General features: G+C 39.2%; 1 protein-coding gene across 2 annotated transcripts in view; it reads right to left on the reverse strand.

Moving 5' to 3' along the window:
* Positions 1–17,377, reverse strand: part of GSK3B (glycogen synthase kinase 3 beta) — a 154,719-nt gene that overhangs the window by 92,148 nt on the left and 45,194 nt on the right. For both annotated transcript variants that reach the window (XM_027730438.2, XM_027730439.2), the window contains exon 2: positions 5,211–5,404. In XM_027730438.2, coding sequence (XP_027586239.1) covers positions 5,211–5,404 — 194 coding nt within the window. The remainder of the gene's footprint in view (positions 1–5,210; positions 5,405–17,377) is intronic.

Consider the following 17,377-nt stretch of genomic DNA (forward strand, 5'->3'; position numbering starts at 1 on the left):
TTTTTCAATATAATGCTATTATCTGCTGTATCTTAACCAGCCATGGATAACCAAGAGCCAAGGTCAGCCAAGAGCGGAAATAATTAAATCCAATTTGAAGACAGATTCTCACAATGGCCTATTAACCACTGTCATTCTCAGAGCAAAAGATATCTACTATTAATCAACAGGTTCACTTTTTAAACATGCATGTTTTATAGAATGACACCTCCAACCACAAGCAGAGACACACAACTAAAAAAACTAAAAAAACTGGGTCAACTTTAGATTGTTGAATGCTTTAAAAAGAAAAGTCTCTTGAAAAGTTACCGGAACTTAAAAACCTAAACATCTAGTCATTTTTCAACAGGAATTCTTCCTTGTGGTTTTATATTTTTCATGGGAGCTGCTACAATCAAAGTTGCTGTAATTAAGTGAACACAAACAGTGGATATGGGCTACTTTGAAAAAGGATCTTTTTATACTTAGCAGCTTGATATATCCGAGGCAGGAACTGAAGGAAAGCTGTTGCTCTTTCAGAAACATTTCAAGTAGCTCACAAAAGTACACACATCCAGCAGAGAAAGATAGAAACCAGAACGTCAACACAGACTTATTTTTCCACCCTGCTGCTTTATTGGGTTTTAAGGCTCAGATTAACACTAAGACTTTATATATTAAAAACAAAACAAAGAAGTAACAAACATTCAACTAGTCATAACACCTATTTCTTCCATAAATACAAATAGGAAAGAGCACTGTGGTCTCAGCTTTACCAGTGCAGGGCTTCACGTTTATGGACCATCAGGGCTCTAGTCTGACATCCTCTCACACTCCAGAAGATCTGCCTATTTAAATTATTCAGGCAACTAAGCCAAAGGCACATACAGTTGGATTGCTAAACCTAGGCAGTCCCTGAATGATTTGACAGACTGGATGGCATGAATGGTTCCCATTACAGAATTTGGCTTTCTCTTGCTGCACACTTCATGTCTGTGTGAGCCATTAACAAGAAGTGTGATGCCCAATCTAGACCATTTGAAAAGGTGCAGGAATAGTATGAACTCCCTTCATCATTTAGATTTCAACAGCCTAGCACTAAAGCAGAAACATCAAGTACTACAATTCTGATATGGAGAATTTAACTACATATTCTCAGTCAGCTGTGAAATATTTCTAACAATTCACACATTCATTCCAATAGGAATTCTTAAAAATGTTAATGGAATGACAGAAATAACAAAAAATAGCTATTTATGTTAACATGCCTGTTTGCTTATTATTAGTTTTTGCAGGATTAGACAGTAACATGACTGACTCTTAATGTGAAGAATATTCCAATGAACATGCCAAAAAAAGCAATGCAAGAAAATTTACGCTACCAGTATTTTCTTTTCAAGCATCACAATTAGGCTGTGTCACTTAAAGGCCTGCACAGACACATGGATGAAAATAATTGAAAATGCTGTGACTCATTTAACTGCACCTATCGATGCTTTGCATGAGAACCTATTATTATGCGTCTGTGGGATAGAAGTAGAAACACAGATCTATGAAAGCTGAATCATGGTCTTTTGGAAATTCTGGCATTTGAAAGGATTTTGGCCCCAAAAGCTTGTGAATAGCTGGCCTTACACTATTTTTCAAAGAGAAACATCTCTCACCCCCTGTGAAACTTTAAAAAAAAAAAAAAACAAAACCAAAAAAAACCCCAAACCACACCCAAGAATATGACCCTCCATAACAACCAGAGACAAATTCAGTTGTTCACAGACTAATGACAAAACAGCACATAGCTTGTGAACTACTCATTCAAGTATCAGGTAATTGCCCAAAATTACATTACTTAATTCCTCATGCTTAATACAGAGAACTAGCTTAATAGCTTAATGAAGGTACAGATGAAAACTAAAATTAAGCATAACTCCAGATTTTATTTATTCCCTTCAACCATTTACCACTATCCCTAGTATACCAATACTACTGTTCTACACTACACAGAACTCTAGACACACACATTTTAAGGTCCAAAGCAGTTCAGAGACCCTGTTTAAAACACAGCCATGCAGGAACTGCACTGTCAAACTGAAGAACCACTGAACTGTAACAAGGGAGTAGAAAGAAGTAGGAACATGGCAAACTATCATCACAGAAACTATAAGATTCAACTATTCAGCAAAGATTTTACACTCACTTCTTTCTGGTGTGGACCAATGCTGCTTCCACTTAAGCAGAGGCTGATCAGAAACTTGTCATAGTAATGGAAAAAGAGAAAAAAAGGCAACCCCCCTCTGGTAATTCCAGCTTTCAAGCTAGCTTTAAACCTGGACAAAAGTATCTCAGCTTCCTGACAGAAATCTAAAATTGGCAACTGTGGTGCATTTTCCAGATCTACACAATAACCTCCCTCCACATTCACAAAATGCAGAAAGAGCCTAGAAGTTACAATCTCTAGGGATTTCCTAAAGTTTCTGAATCATGCCCTTTAAGTTTCAAGACTTCCTACTGTTTTTTCTAAAAACATTTTTTTAAAGAGCTAAATCACGACAAAGGAATTATACTGCACGTACCAAGATAAATACATCAGGAGAGATAAGCATAGAGATAAGCAGGCACCAGCTAGAAGCTACAGCTGAAAGTTTGGGTCATGATTCAGATTTCGGGAAGCAACTTTCATACATCACTTTCCTCTTCCTGCTTTCTCCACCACTGGGATCAGTGCAGACAGATATTTCTAAAGTGCCCCCTCTTCCCTCTGAAACTGATAAAGTTCATTTAAATCAAACAAGTTACTGTCACCTTTGGCTGTCTACAGAAGGGTTGGGTTTCTTCCCTTCAATCATTGCTGAAGCAGAGGTGTGCATTAATGAGAAGGAAGTGGCAGATTTCTTAAGGAACTCCACTGACCAGGCCTTGGATCTGGACTTAGGCGGCCAAGCAGGGATGGCAACAGCCCAGTCAAGCTACACATCACAGCTCAGCTCTCTGAACACCAGAGCTGGTCTGCTCCTACACTGCAATCAAACTGTGCAGCCAACAGACATGAAAAGTTCCTGTTTAACTGGTGAATTATCTGGTCCAGCATTTACTACCTATAACAGACATTCCCAAAAAGTAGCACACCCTGAAGTAATTGTACGCTATTCTTGATATAAGATACATGTGTCCAGCTTCCAAATCTCTCCAGGCAGAGGCTTTCATTCAGCCTGCAGGAATTTACATTTCCTGCCAACAGAACATACACTTCCAGCTCAGAATGTGAAAAAAAAATGGGAGGACTAAACTGATGAATGACAGGAAAAACTAGGGAGCTGAGACCAAAGGTAGATGGTGCTGTGCAGTTGGGACACAAGTTTGGGATAAGAATATGAAAAATCACATAACCTGGGTACTGCTGCAGATGTGACCCATGCAAATTATGAAGTTTAAAAAAGTACTTTTAAATTAATGGTATCTGCGAATCTACACATGGACTTAACCATTAATTACACCTTCTTTAGGGGTTTTAAAGCCTCCAGGTATTGGATGTTCTCAGCTTGTATCATCAAATGTACACCATTAGTTCAGAGCCCAAACTGCAAACACCCTACTTAGCTTTTCAGTTCAGCTGCTTTGCTTTAACAAAAAGAGAGCTAGTATTCAAGAGATGTGATTTCTTTCAAATCACTTAAAGAAACACTCCAAAATAAAAGGATATATAGTCAGATAACAAAATGTCACTGAACCAACTACCAAAACCCTACACTTTATTCCAGATGCCCAATAGAGATTCATTAAAAAATAATTACAATGTCCCAAACTATTAATATCTGGTCAGGAACTAAAATGCTCAGCCAAGTTTTCATTTTGACACACTACACAACCCCAGAGTTATGACACTAAAAAAAAAATCAAAGATTCTGGTCCAAAGCACCAGCTGACATCTACCAAGCACAACATGGTATGGGAAATATCCTGGTCCTCCCCCTAGACCTAGGCAATGGGAAGAAACCAAGAAGCATGGCTAGGTCTAGAGCTTCTGTTTTTCCTTTTCTGTTTTACCTCTTCCATTCTTCTAAAATAACATGCTCTTACATCATATTGCATGCTTCCCAAGTACTAACTACCTTCAACCCATAATACAGTCCAGAAATAACTCAGATGTAAGAACAATATAAGAACTTTACATGCCTTTCTCAATTAGAGGTATATAATGCTCCATGATTACATTAATTTAAATATATCTTTTATCTTCCATTTTATATCTAATGCATCTGTGATATGCTGATGCCTGTGGTGATGACAGCATTAAATTTCAAGACTCAAGGAAAAGGCATACACCAGTTCCTTCAAAACCTTCAAAAGAATGATTTTGCTACCAAAACAGGACACAAATTACAAATACTACCAGTGAAGCCAGCTCTGCATGAAGTCTTACCATAAACTCAAGAAATATTAAAACCAGTACCTTTGCTATCATGCACTGCTTGCACAAGTTGATCTGCAGGCCACTTGATTATAAGGGAAAGCAGTCAAGGACATCAAGTACCAAGCAGAGGACTAAGAGCAGTGATGAGTGGCTGATGGTCCTTAACTTTTATTTGGTTTAATATTACCAGATAAAAGTATTTCTCTTTGGAAGGTTACTTGTTTAGAATGAAGAATCATTAGTCTATTAAAACCAGCCAAGACAGAACACATTCAGAAATCAGATAATAAAGGGAAGTAACTTGTCTTCAGTCCAAACTGCCCTGGGCTCAGTATTTGTTATCTTCATACTTGGCCTTGGGATTTTCTGATTTACTCAAATACAGCCTTTCACTTTATAGGTGCAACAACTAAGAACAAAGTCCAAAGACTTCTGTTTCTTCCAGCAATTTAATTAGTAATGACTGGAGAAGAGTCTATGCTAGAAAAACAGTAAGCATAAGACAAGCTTTTCCCTGGTTTCCACACCTCACTGTCTGAAAAATCTGGTCTGCAACCTGGAAACAGCATAATATCAAATCAGGATTTTTAGCTTCCTGCTTTGCACTAATCCAAATTATCATAACAACAGTGACTCACTGATTTTCAAGTTAAACTATATCCCTTTATCATAAACCATCCATTTAATCTTTAGTCCTAAAAAATTTTTATGTGCATTTATGTGCTCCAACGGAAATACATTAAGAAAATCAAAAACACTGCCATCAAAGACATGGAAAATGAGATAACATTCATGAAAATATCAAACTTATGCATAGGCTCACCTTAAATCTTTTATCCTGCAGAACTTTCTTAATGGCCACAAGCTCTCCCGAATCACAGAGTTTGGCTTGATACACAACACCAAAAGATCCATTTCCAATCACCTTGGTGTCTGTGTAGCTGACTTCTTGTGGTCGGTCCGGACCTTGTCCCGGAGTTGCCACTACTGTAGTCACCTTGCTGCCATCTTTGTCTCCTGGGAAGCAAGAGAGACACAGATAATCAGAACACATGCCTAAGCAGGATGACCAACGAGACTGAAACAGAAGAGATTAAGACAAAGATTTAAATCAGTATGTGTATTTTAATCCCACAGAGAAAAACAGAAAACCCTGACAAAACGCAGAGAAAACGCAGAGCATTTTTTACCAAAATATATTAAGTGGTGACAATTTTTCATGTAGATTATTGCTAACAAAAATTTCCTTTCCGGAAGCAAATAGCTGAGCAATAAAATGTGATGCACGAAGAAGTCAAGTACTTATTCCTACATCTGATTATAAAGTTAAGTGGTATTAAATTAAACAGTGTTGTTTGTATTACCAAAATGAAGCATTTTCCCATATTTTCCTATAACTGAACAAATCAAACTGTCAGTATGGCTGTCAGAGCAGCACTCTGACCTTTACAGGCAATGAAAACCAGGAGCACGGGAAGTCTGTTACAAATCCACCTACAGATAAAGCTTCAGCTTGCACACATTAGGAAGCATAACCTTTGTCAAACCTGGCTGTGTGCACCTGGAGCAGAATCCAGGCTGCATCACGTGGCACAGTCCTGCTCCTCCCTTCTTTCATGCCTGGACTTCCTTGTAAAGAAGGGAGGCACTTCCTGGGGCAGGGGCAGGAAGGGACAGAAGGATGATGGTGGCAAGCACTTATGTGGCATCTTGACATGAAACAGAACATGGATAGAGATCCATGCTCAAGATGCAAGATGCCTGTGGAAGCTGCTCAGATGGACGTGCTTCAGTGCAGATGCAGTGGTTGTGGGTTTCAGCAGTCCACAGTCACATGCACTTTCCCAGCCACTTTCCTATCAAAAGACCAAGCCACTATTACCTACTCCCAGTCCCACCGTTATAACCAACAGTGCTTCACCTTGTTCAAAGCCTGATTTTGTGTGTAAGAGAACCAAAGCTTTAGGCATTTTATAAACACACTCCGGGCATTTATTGCCTTTCAATTATGATGGTTCAGGTTACAGAACTGAACAGGGCTTCAAGGAAAAACAGAATGTACTGTTCCACAACAGTCACTCTGCAATTCTACAGCATCTGCACTCAAGAGATGTTCGTCACATCTGCTTATTAAGAAACCTTCCCTCCGCAACCTTTCCCAGGTAGTCTCTTCCAGACCTTCACTATTCGTGCATTTAGAAAAATCTTTCCAACAGGTAGCTCAATCTCTTTTAATGCACTTTAGGTGAAACACTCCTCGTTCTGCTCCCAGAGGGCATGGAAAATGGTGCAGTTCCCCCCTGCTCTCTTTCCCTCATCCTCCCATCATCTCCTTCAAATATGTGAGGGGTTGTTGCAAAAAGGTTATCATGATGAAGAAGTTATTTCTCTTTGGGAAAGCTCTCCCCTCACTCCTAAAAATCTCTCAGGTATGGTACTGAAAACCAGGCTCTGCAAAGGGAGCTTATCTCAGCTCTACCCAGCGTGCCAGTGACTTCTCGTGTCTGACTTACAACACACTTGTTTGTACAGCCCAGCACAACGTTTGCAGGTTGTGCAATGCTGCAACCTCATGATCAGTTTGTGTACCAAACTCTCCTCTGCAGAGCTGCTGCCTGTCCAATCCTCATCCACTTTCCACTTACACACCTGATTGCTCTTATCAAAGCCTAATATTCTGCATTTGTCCTGGCTGAACTGCGTCCAAGGTTACTGCACACTCTTGCCAGCTTGTCACATCCTTCAAGCGCAGTCACCATCAGGAGATCCATTTCATGATACTACCTTAAGTTTAGCTAACAAATTGGTAAAAACCAGTGAATCCTGTGAGACTGCTTAAAGGCCCTGCAAAATCCCATGAAATATCTCATTGTATTTTTTTCTTGAACCTCCTGTTACGCTCAAACAAAATAATCAAATAATTTTGTATGCCTTTCAGGGGAATGCCAGTAGTCTGTTGTTTTCCTAGACTTCTCATGAGAAAATAAGTTTGAAAACTTCAGAGTCAAGGTACACACATCCATCTACTACTACTTCTTCTGTACATGTAAGATTCAGAAGAAAAGTAGGCTGGTTTGGCATCGTTTGCTCATGAAAAGCCCACATTAACTGCTACTCATCTTTTATGTTACCTTTTAGGTTCTTAGGAATTGTTTGCTTTTATGACTCCAACTGCTCCATCAAACAAACAAACAAATCAAAAATATATAAAGCAGATCAGTTCTAAGGATGCCAATAACTTGCCAAGCAATACAGAGTAGGTACAGCCCTTCCCCAAAATAGTCGTGAGAAGGTGAGATACAGAATATATATACAGATCTAAAGAGAAAACAGGGTAGGGGGTGGGAAGGAAAACCAGAGAGAGATGAATGTCTGCTCGTAAGGAGAGAGAAGCATAAATGGAAGCATACTAAAGCTGCATGGAAAATTCACTCTCCTGTTTGACAACTGTTAGAAATAAATGGAAGGAATCCAGGAAAAAAAAAGAAATCCTTTTTTTGGTAAACAAGTTGAAAGTGTAACTCCCATAGCAGCCCTGTATTTTATTTGCCCAACTGTTCTATGATTAGCATTCTAACTCGGCACATACAAATAGGTTGCATCTGTTTTATTGCAGCAATCCTCATAAAATAAAAGGTAATCCCCTAGCTTGTGGATTTTGAGGGTTTTTTTTTTTTTTTGGAGGGGTCACTAGACAAGAATACTGAGACTACTGTTAAGGAGTTTTGTTATCCATTTTCCAAAAATCAAGACTAATGAAGTCTTAGAGGTAAAAATAATTGTCCCTGGCAACACTGGTTGAGATTTGAAGTACTTGGTATCAAGAGATCTGCTCTAAGGACCCTCTTCAGAGCTGCAACTCGCTTAGGGGCCTCCTCTACCATAAAAGCAAACCCTGAATTTCAGGTCACTTCAAGTGTTTTGTCCCAGTGTGGAGCTGCAGCGACGTGGCCAAATTCTCCAGAGCTCAAATGAGAAGCCAGTTGGTTTTACACATTTTCTCTTTAAGTCCATAGAAAAACAGCCCCTAACCAGTTGAAATTGTCAGTGCTTTAAAGTGTAAGCACTGACACTCATCGCTGCACCAAGAATTACTTTATCTCTTTACCAGAACCTTACAGAGCATTAAACCTCCTAGATGTTTCTCCCAGTTTCCTTCTTCCAACAAACAACAGCTTTTGCAAACCCATCCACAAAAGATACCATAAGGACCCTAATCTTTAAAGAATTCAGCCTGTTGGAGTTTCAGTTATATTCCATTACAGAATAGCTGAACCTGAGGGACTGTAGGGGTAAAATTCACCTTGCACCTTTGACAGCTTTGGTCTCCAAAGGTAAAACATCTCACTGCTTCTCAAAGTATACAAATAATGTGCTTGTAGCACAGCAGCATCCAGAGGCCCCAACACGGTTTTGCTACTCCTTGCACTATACAGATGTTTCTACTGTTCACAAGACCATACGCAGCTCAGAATGGTAATCCCAGTTTTAATTGTCTGGACAGCAAGAGCTGAGTTGCCAGCCAAACAGCATGTAAATGAGTTCACTAAACAGCTTTCAGAAATGCTGGGTTTAGCCTCAGCATGATGGAAGACAGTAGAGAGGAAGAACCCCTGTCCAGAAACCTCCAGTACCCCCAAATGACTCCCAAGAGCAAACACCAAAAAGCATTACACCACAGCCAGTCTTAACAAGAAGCCTAGACGGTTCTTATCTCATCCCCTTCACATCTTATTTTGTTTAGGACTGTCAGACCTAGTGTCCCCAGAGGATAAGCAGGCATTGTCAAACACACAATACCCTCAACACCTTTGATTATAGGATCTACAATAGAACTAGGACATTAAATTTAAAAACTACAAAAGGAAGGAAGGTCCACAATATTAAATAGCTCTTACAGCACAGCTCACATCAAGAGTCACCAGCATTTGTCCAGAAGCTGCAGCTTTCTGGGACCCACAGCAACATGAGCTTGGCTTTACTGTAACAAAAAAGCAAATTCATGTGACTGTACAACTATCATCTAAGCCAGCCACCTTTGTAACACCCAGGGCAGAAGCACAAGTAAAAATAAATAGTTATCACACTGTAGTACACTTGCTTTTTCATTTGGTACATTTCATGCAAACTCTTAAAGCATTTTCTCACATGATATTAATGCTTAACATCCATGATATGGTATTAGAGTTTAGGATTTTTTTTTTAATGAAGAGGTTATTTCACAAGTCTGATATGCAACTGAAAACAAAATCCAGACAATGCAATTTTCAAATGCTCTGATCTTTCTAGCTCTCTTTCTACCTTTGGCACATGATGACCACAAGAGCATGAGGTAAAGTCAGTGATTTCAAAGCAGAGAATACTCAGCAGCTTGTGGGAAGAAAAGAACATACTCCACTTAAGAGACCACTGCTTGTCAGAGCATCAGTGCAAACTACAACTCTATTTTCCAATATCTTGTTATAACATTATAATGGTTCATGTCATCATTTTTACCTAATGCCAGGGGCCTCTTACACTTTTCAAGCTGATTCTTAATTCAATTTTGTACACTCAAAAAAAGTTGCATATATTCAATTCTGTCTTTTGGTTATACAATTCACCAATTAAACAAAAATTAATATGGATCAGTATTATTTTAGTGAAATATTTGTATGGTTTGGGAACAAGAGGCATGTATCTCAAAAAAAAAAATGGTGGCAGATATTTTTGGTTTTATCCAGGTGAGATAAGGGATTCTGCTACTGGACAAGTGTTTTGTTACAGAAATACCCCAACCAGCTGCAGATTCCTACCGCTAGCTCAAAGCTGACCATTCTGTAAGTGTACTGCATGTATACTTTTTGCCTTAATGCAGCTGTCACTCAATAAAATTCACTTCAGCCCTCAGAGACCATGAAAGGTATCCTTTGCTATTGATCAGAACTTCCCACACACCTTCTAGTGAATGGGCCTGGAAAAAGTCCAAAATTATGTCTCCCCTACATCCCTTTACCTGTTTTGCTTCTGAGCAGTACAAACACACATTAATGCAGATATAATCAGATATCTAGGATTCTTTTTTTTCCTTTCACCTATATATATCTATCCATATCTATATATATATATCCCCTCTTCCTCCTCTTCTATATGTTTTACAGTCAAAGGGAAGAAACAATGCATTAGCAGGATGTTCACAGCAGCTTTATTCCTACTTCGAATGCAAACCTCAATCCTTTGTGCTGTCTACAAACTCCACCTTTTCCTTTCTTTTGACTTTATCTATCTCCTCTTGCTTCACTTCTCCTTGCTGGCACGCCCACAGGTCCCTCCAACAGAAGTCCTAAAAGAAAACCTCACAGAGCTGCAACAGACTCTACAATGCCGAAAGTCATGTAGCTGTCTGTCTCCACTTACCTCAAGTATCTTCACCCATCTGCTTCAAATCTCAGCGTCACCTCTCTATTAAGATATGGCTCAAGATTAAGTAACTATTCACTACTTCTCCCCTTCACCAACCTGTTTCATCTTAATTTGCTCAATGCCCAATACAGTGAACAAGTCACTTCCACACAAACTCGACACTGCTGGATCCAGCCCCTGTCAATTGGATTAGGTTACAACCAGCAGCTGACACAACTACCTAGAAAGAAATGAGTGACCAGAAGGGGACAGAAGTCTATCAGAGCCGCAGTGGCTCTCTTCAGTCACAGATAACTGGATGGCCAAAAGATCTAACTACTTTGTGAAGCAAATGTTTCAAAAGAAAGCACAAGAAATGTTTTCTGCTAGGATCTGGTGCTGATCATCAGATTCGGCTATGAAATTAAACACCCAGCTTCTTAGATATCTGTTCAGGGTACATGAAGGAAAAAGGTCATCAGCTGCTTTGAAAGTCTTCTGTGTGGCCAACGTATGCTTGAGGAAAGACACTGTCAGCAGCAGAAATCACTACAAATTTTCTTTTTCTAATTATTTTTCCCACTACGTTTTTTTAAAAGTTAGTTACAGAAGAGCTAATAATTAAGAGTCAGTACAGGGGAGAAAGTATAAAAATGGTATTTATGAACTGTTTTCCTAGATAGCTTCCTTTCTTCATCATAAATGCTACCTAGTGGAAGACAGTACAAAATAAAAATCCTAGAATCATATAGAATCATAGAATGGTTTGGGTTGGAAGGGACCTTCAAGATAACCTAGGTCCAACCCCCCCAGCATCAGCAGGGAATCGTTCACTAGACCAAGCTGCTCAAAGCCCTATCCAGCTCGGCCTTGAACACTTCCAGGGATGAGGTATCCTTAACTGCTCTGGGCAATCTGTTCCAAGGTCTCGCCAGCCTCACAGTAAAGAATTTCTGTATCTAATCTCAACTTTTCAGTTTGAAGCCATTCCCCCCTGTCCTATCACTACATGCCCTTGTAAAAACTCCCTCTCCAGCTTTCTTGAAATGAACGTTAATGGACCAAACCAGAAAAACTCAGGGCAGTGAAGAAAGGAGTCTTATAAAATACAACGTTGGTTTGGTTTTTAAATTTACCCCACGCAAAAGGAGTCCTTAAAATTTCAAAAATAGTTCAGGTCAAACATTTAACAAAAACCTGTAAGTGTGCCAATCATCACACAGATAAGGCAGATGCATTCACTAAATATATATATACACACACACACTTGTTTTAGCACAGAAAATGTCATCTGACTTCTTGACTGTAACTGAATACTGCAATAAACGAGCGGCCATCAGACATTACTTGAGATCACAAGAATCTCATGATTTGTATCCAAGGATTTTGGAAGATCTAGCTAAGAAGTCTGAGAAGTGATTTTTGAAAGCAATCAGAACACTCAGAGAACTTCAGCGATGGATGGGATGATTCATACGATCCTTTAAGTTTGACAACAATTTCAGCTTAAAGTACCACACCATTTACTTTGAATAAAGAAGTAGTAAGGTAGTTTCTAAAGATTGGATTGTTAGACTCCATATTGTTAAAGAGACTATAGGTTCATTTGAAAAAGAGAACAGAAAAACATTGACGCAAAACCACTGTGACTTCTACAGGGTTTCTGACTTGCCATCACAACCCAAATTAATGCAGAAACAAATATAAAGAAAGTTGATTATTAATCAAATTATAATACACTAGCCCATAAGTTTCAACATAACTAAGATCTAATAAAATATAGTAGAAGGCCCCATCAGCATTAATTTTTGCCCTCACACCTACTGCTTTTATCAATAACCTGAAAAAAAACTATGGAGTTCTCAGACACAAGATTTAGAGAGTTATGCACAGGGCAGAGTTAGTGAAAAAGCAGGTGACCTCCCTTAGTAACCCAGGCACAAATTAAGTTGAGGGAGGATGACAGGCCATACAGCCAAATCAAGTAAAGCCATCTGAAGAGTGGAGTCATCAACTCTGACTTGCAAGACATCCCAGCACAGAAACACACACTGCTACTGAAACCTAAAGCAATCCTTTGATGTACAAGCAGGGGAACATCACACAGACAAAAAAAAAAAAAAAAAAAAAAAAAAAAAAAAAAAAAAGAAAAAAGAAAAAGAAAAAAATCTCTTTCCTGTTTCACACCCACTGAACAGGTACTGAAATAGCATGCTCAGTCCTGATAGCTAAAATTCAGGAGTGATGATTCAAAACACTAGGGATTCAGAAAGAAGCTTCAGGCATCATAAGGTCAGAAAAAATACATTACTCTGAGTGAGACTTAAGAGCTCAAACAATTTAAGTCAAAGAGAAAGCTGAAGGATTATATCTAAAAGCCCATTTCAGGAACAGACATTTCAGAGAGAGCTCTGATCTGCAGGTGGAGGGCATATTGCAAATAATGACTAGAAACAGAAACTGCAAGTGTTTGGGACAGAACTGTAGGTGGACAAAATTTAGAAAAAAATAATTTCCTTATTAAAAACTCTGAAAGAAAAAGTTATTTTTACAACACAGATTTTTATTTTAGCTTGGAATCTTTTCTTCAAGAAAAATATTGCTGAACTGCAACTGCTAGGCTTGAAATAAGAAAGGATGAACTTGAAGATTCTTAGGGTCTTAAGAAGGTCAGAAAGGTTCAATACCTACATAAAACATTTCTTTCAACTCAGCACTAACGCGATGGTGTCATAGCTCAGTATCAAATATGCTGCCTTCCACAACAGTCAAAATGTGCATTTAATTCAAACAAAATCAGGTGAAGAATGAAAGGTCATTCTTTGGCTTTATTGCTAACGATCAAATGATAGTCACAGTTAATTATGTGTCAATTCAGTTAAATCCCGAGACAAATAATCAGGACAAATTTCAGCAACAACTGCCAAGCCAAAGATCACTAAAAAAGATAGAAGACTTTTAAAACACTCCACCCTGAAATCAAAGTTGCCATTGCCTCTTGTTGGACACAAAGGAAGGAAATAAAAGAAAAATATTGCACCAAAATGATGGCAATGCTTTCTGCATGTCAATCATTTTCAAAACCTTGCAGAAGGCAAAACCTGTGACCTTAAAAAACTGTCGGTAGCTCTACATTTTGCTCAATAGCTTCTAAAACGGCAATACAAATTCAAAGTACTAATTGCTGAGTTCATGCAGGAGAGAACTAAAAAAAGGAGAAAAAGGTAAACACAATACCAGTGACTGACTTCTGTCTAGTAAAATAAACTATACTATCACTACAAAATAAGCAGTAAACAGCTCAGAAAGGCAACATAATTTTACTATAAAAATGAAACTTTGTAACTCAACCCATCTCTGCTTCATGCCTTTTTGAGGTCAGTGTGTCACTAAAAAAAAAACAAACCTAAATGTATTCCCAGCAAAGTGTGACGACTAATGACATGCCTCATATGCCTATATTCGATATAACAAACACATGAAATGACATCAAGATGCAGGGACCTTTTCCCCCTATTATTTATCTGTTGGGAAAAAAAAACCAACGTAAAATTTAACAGAACGAAGGGCATTTGGATTTACAGCACCTCGGTTCACACATTTAAAATGCCATTGGAGCTTTAAGTCTTTCTTTAGAGGTAATCACAGACTTCTGGAGGGGGCATTCAATTCACTCTCTTTGAAAGCTTAACGCTAAAGACTGTAAACAAGCCTTTAAAAAATGAACAGGGTACTGAGTAGGTCCCAGAACATTCACATGACAAGCTTGTTAAAACGTCCACTACAAGGTACACGAAGTTCTAAGGCACTGACTTTCTACAAGTTTTTGCGCGAACTTGACTCTGAACAGGTTAAAAAACAAAACAAAAAACACCAGAGGAAAAAGGATGGGAAGAGCCCTGTTGACCTAGCCTGGATGCCTACCACGTTGACCATCAGCTGACCTCCCTGGATCCTGCCGTGGCAGATGGGATTCCAACAGTCAGCTGCTTAAATTGACCACCACGAAATCCCAGCAGGTTACCACCTCACTGATTTATAAACCAAACAGCTGAATCCAGAAGGGATGTTTACTTGCAGTGTCTGAAGAAACAATTTCCCATAAGCTGTCCTTCCCACCACTGTGCCAGGTGGTGCCCACACCTTTCTGAGGCACATTTAAGGCCCATGTTAACCATCTCTATGGTTAAAACAGATCTTCCTTCAAGTACTCTTTCTGTCACGGCAAACACAAACCAAGATAGTAAATTTCTAAACAAGAGAGCTTTCCCAAACTGCAGTTAACACGCAGGTGGTGGGAAAACTCTACCCTATTACCTTAAGAGTACCATTAAAAGTATTTTTTTTTCTGTGACTAAAGAAAATATCCACCAGAATGCTTATACTTATATTTCTGCTTTGGAAAAAAATACAGAAACATACAATTAAGGTAATCTAAACACTGGCTGCCAGTGGGGTTTCATAAGCAGTCTCATGCTTGTTAACAAGTTATTTTTAGTAGGCACTCTTTCTGTTCTCCTCTCTCTCCACCCACATGCAGAAGAACCCACCCGACAAAAGTTATTTAGCTCCAGAAATCAGCTTTAAATTTAGATAAGGTGATTCCACTGATTAGGAAGCACGTACCAAAGCGATCATATCAGATGCTGTTTTTATAATCTTGGGTCAGTTATTCCTGCCCCAAAAAGCTTACAGGTTAAATGTAGCACAAGAGACAAGGACAGAGACAGGGAGTGAGCAGAAACAGTATGACAACATCATTTCAGCATAAGACTCTGGCCTCAGTGGTATCTTCCTTTGCTATATAGCTCTGAGTTAATTGCTAGCTGAGAAATTCAGCCTATACAGTACTAGCATTTCTTGTTTGAAGTTTCCTTTAGTTGTTCCTCCCTCTTACATCATCAGGGAACATGATTTAGTTAATATTTGCCAAAGACAGCTATAGCGGTTCAGCTGACACGTAATAACTTATAAAACCCCTGTAACTGAGCCCTGACATGGCATCAGAGAACCCCAAGTTACAAACAGATCGTATTTACCCACTTGTTAGTGCCATTCAACAGTCAACCCTCAAGGAGTCTATCAGTGCCTTCTAGCAAGGCTGATTAGTGAATCCATCATGGGTCACCTACTGACACGCCTGCTTTAAGAGCACTGTTAGAGATGCTAAATCTCCCGTCTCTCTAAGATTAACAAGTGATAAACAGCACATTTTCCTAGAAAGCCTAAAATCTTCTCATCAAAATATCTGGTATAACCTGCAAACCTTTCACTGAAGTAGTTTCTTGCAAACTGCTTAAGGAGGAGGCTGGCTACTTGCTGGTGACCTCCCTGGCCCAGTTCTAACAGCATTTGTCACAGCTTCTGAATCCAGTTAAATGTACATTTATCACCAAGTCAAGCACATTTCTGATCCCTGAGAACAGATATCATCATTGTTTTTTTCCTTTTCATTCTGTTTTTCCATCCACTAAGAGGTTTCAAATGCATAATATCACACCATTAAGCAAAACCCACAGAACAGCCACCTGCAGCAGCTGCAAGTTGCCAAGACCCTCCCTACCATACACTTCCACAAATTACAAGCATCTTAATACATCTTAGAGGGAGTCTCTACTCTTCTACTGGGGTTTAAATGGAACATCTTTCAAGCAGTGCTTAAGAATGAAGTGTGAATAGGACCCCACCATGCTAGGCACAGCAGCAGGAAGGAAGGACCAAAAGGAAATAGGCTAAAGAAAGAAGAAAACAAAGCGAAGGTAAAGAACAGCAGAGACAGGTGAAAAAAACCCAAAATACCCCAAACCGTAAAAATGTTAACATCACAAAGTGGAAAGAAGTAGAAGCAAGAGCACAGAATCAAGGAGAGAAGAGAATCTGGAGCACGACTGAAAGCAGATTAACATGGAACTGAGAGACCCCACAAACGAGTTCTCCAGAAACACTTGCTGTCACCACTTCCATAGGCAGCCCAGCCCACAAGAGCCTTTGGATAGTTCTCTGTGGCCTCTGCAAGCCCTGCCAGACTGTGGAGAAGGAGCAGGGCAAGAACCATGTAGTTCCACATCTGCTTAAGTGTCCTTGTCAGGGTCCCTTCTGCTACATTGCTGCAGTGATCTGATACAGCAGCCAATCCTTGTCAAAAGCTGCACCCTCAAACTTTGAATTTTTTGTCTAAAAAAAGAAGAGCAATTTCTGTATTTCTGAGTATCATAGGTGGACTTGAAAACCAAGGTGCAATGAACAGTAATGCCTGCTTAACCTGTAAAGTCAGGGCAAAGGACCAAGCTCTCCTCCTCGACAGAGTCTTGGATTCTAATATATTTTTCTACTCTCTGGAACATCTGAGTACTCTACCTTTCTCTTTGCAATTTCTCCCTTTTGTCAAGTACTCCATAATTATGTTCTGTCCTATTAAGACTTGACATGTTTTCTTACTCTTCAACCTCACTGAACACAGGACAGAAATACAGCATGTACTTGTGCTATTCTCTCTACTACCTGGAAACAGTACCTAGGACCCAGAGTCCAGCCTACAGACTGAATGAGACAGATCAAAATCACAGCGAGAAACAGATTGTTTGGAATCTGAGACAGCAACCAAAACCA

The sequence above is a fragment of the Pipra filicauda genome, unplaced genomic scaffold, assembly GCF_003945595.2.
Source record: "Pipra filicauda isolate LSUMZ 115617 unplaced genomic scaffold, ASM394559v2 scaffold69_size3009148_pilon, whole genome shotgun sequence".
In the NCBI taxonomy this organism is placed as follows: domain Eukaryota; kingdom Metazoa; phylum Chordata; class Aves; order Passeriformes; family Pipridae; genus Pipra; species Pipra filicauda.